The sequence below is a fragment of the Penaeus vannamei genome, chromosome 17, assembly GCF_042767895.1.
Source record: "Penaeus vannamei isolate JL-2024 chromosome 17, ASM4276789v1, whole genome shotgun sequence".
In the NCBI taxonomy this organism is placed as follows: domain Eukaryota; kingdom Metazoa; phylum Arthropoda; class Malacostraca; order Decapoda; family Penaeidae; genus Penaeus; species Penaeus vannamei.
In genome coordinates, this window is record NC_091565.1 from 1,573,183 (window position 1) to 1,575,682 (window position 2,500).

Consider the following 2,500-nt stretch of genomic DNA (forward strand, 5'->3'; position numbering starts at 1 on the left):
TTACAGTTATTTTCATGATAAAATAAGATTTTAAAATGAGATTTTTCAATGATGGTATGAGAGTAGATAATCATGGATGTTTGTATGATGTGATCTCTTTTTCTTTCTGGATTTTATCTTAATCCTTCATTTAAATTCTTGATATGGTGATAAAACTGCACAAGCATTGTTCCCGATCTTGTTATAGTGTTATTTATCAACGTGTGTGACACTCTTAAGTCAAATAAAGAGCCAAACTGCACAATGCTATCTAGTACTGATGCTCTATGGTAACAAACCAGAGCTTCGTACATCTGATGTTCAACTAAAATTCATAGAAGAGTGCAAACCATGGACACAAGCAAATAAATGCAGCCACACATGCACACAACACACTTAGACACGCGTACATGTAAGAGTGTGAGTGTGAGAGAGAGTGTGTGTGTGTGTGTGTGTGTGTGTGTGTGTGTGTGTGTGTGTGTGTGTGTGTGTGTGTGTGTGTGTGTGTGTGTGTGTGTGTGTGTGTGTGTGTGTGTGTGTGTGTGTGTGTGTGTGTGTGTGTGTGTGTCATATACATATATTCAGGTCATTCTCACACCTAATTTATGTCACAGCTTATTTCTTGTATCTTACACAGCTCCTCATTCCCTTACCTCATAACTCCAAGTGTAATACTCACAACTCACATCAAACCCATGAGCAGCAGCCATTTCTTTGTGGTCAGAAAAGCATATTTGTTTTTGAAAAAAAAAGTGGCTTGGGTGCAAGTGGTAATCTTTAGACTAAAGCATCTTCCATATGCTAATTACTTTGTTGTTTTTGAAATCATATTTAGAGAAAAACATTAATTCTATTCAATAAATAGTTATGCAGTCTATAATTACTGTACTATTTAGCCTGTATATATCAAAAGTATCACTGGTGAGTCATAATAGGCATTAGAATGAATATAAATGATGAAGGTAAACAATGGTAATTCTTGCTGAAATATCAGATCAAATATTATATGTATGGTTTTACTCATAAACTTAAATTTAGAATGACTGATATTAAGTTCTGAGATTACACTATGCACTCACAACTCATTCACTTGATCACTCACACATTCACTCACTTTCATTATCTCTCTCTCTCTCTCCACACTTCTTAAATATAAAAATACTCATGAAAAGAGAAAACAAAAGAAAATCATAATAACAACTGAATTTGTTTTTCATCCTATCCTTCATTATCACTTAAAGTTGACATTACATATTTGACAGTCCACGCAAACAGTGCAAAGCCTACAACGACAAGGAGGTTTGTGAGGGCAGACATGTGGCTGGCATCGAGGTTCTGGTTGCCGCTGTCTGAGTTCGTGCGGTCCTTTTCACTCAGGCTCCCTGTCTCTATCGCTTTGGCTCTCTCCGCCAACTCCTGCTCACGTTGTGCCAGTTTCTCTTGGATAGTCTGTGGGAAAAAGAGACATTATGTTGGTGTGTGTCTGTGTCTACTAGAAATGTCCTTTCCATTTGTTGACCACTACCTCCCTTTGCAAATCATATCATGCCAGTCTTGCTTCCCTATATAAACACTAATATATGCATATACTTTTGTAATTCCACATCCTTACATGTATTCACACCTATATATACTTAATGGGACTTGCAAAGAAAATGTGGCCCCTGATGTGAAGCACTGCATATTTATGTATTTAGGATGAAACTTGTTGCATTGTCATAACATCCCTGGAAGCAAAGTCATTCATAGGCTAGCTGCTGTCTCAATAGCTCACAAGTGCCGACAAATAAAGAACTATACTTTCTTAAATATAACAAGATTTATCATGGCTGCACATGCTTTATTCTTTTTCCATGAGTATGTATAGCCCTTACCAAGGAATCAAACAATTAAATAAATAATTAAATAAATAAATAAATAAATAATTAAATAAATAAATAAATAAATAATTAAATAAATAAACCTTTGATGATTGCTCTAAGAAGAAAGCAAGGCATCAAACAAAGAAAATGACTAAGATTGTGGAGGCGTACATTCTATCATCTGAAAAAACACTATTTGGTTCATTTTCTACTTCAACCTTGAGTTTGGAACTGTTTATACAGCATCATTATTGCAAATTGGTCTTTCCCAAAGTCAGATCCTGGCAGTGTGCTAGATTTTGGATTAGGAAATAAGACCTTCCTCTCACCTGAAGCTAAACACAAACTTGAGGGCAGAGTTGGTCCAGTCTTTACTTTATTGTCAAGGAAAGCTGTCCTCCCCAAAACTGACTCCTCCTCAATCCTCATTATATCATGAGACTGGATTTCTGTTACTTCATATTCAAAGGATCAACTAGACTGTAACAATAATAATAATAATAATAATAATAATAATAATAATAATAATAATAATAATAATAATAATAATAATAATAATAATAATAATAATAATAACAACAACAATAATAACTTAGAGTTTGGTGTTACAGGCTCTTGTGACTTTGGTCAAATTATGGCTGCCTGCTTATTGTGTTTCT

The 2,500-nt window shown here is 34.6% G+C and overlaps 1 protein-coding gene across 3 annotated transcripts in view; it reads right to left on the minus strand.

The window, feature by feature from the left end:
* LOC113815040 (ubiquitin-conjugating enzyme E2 J2) overlaps nucleotides 1-2,500 on the minus strand; it is a 7,827-nt gene that overhangs the window by 67 nt on the left and 5,260 nt on the right. For all 3 annotated transcript variants that reach the window (XM_027367126.2, XM_070131738.1, XM_027367128.2), the window contains one exon: nucleotides 1-1,428. This exon is cut by the window's left edge and continues 67 nt beyond it. In XM_027367126.2, the coding sequence (XP_027222927.1) occupies nucleotides 1,198-1,428 (231 nt within the window). In that variant the 3' untranslated portion in view covers nucleotides 1-1,197. The remainder of the gene's footprint in view (nucleotides 1,429-2,500) is intronic.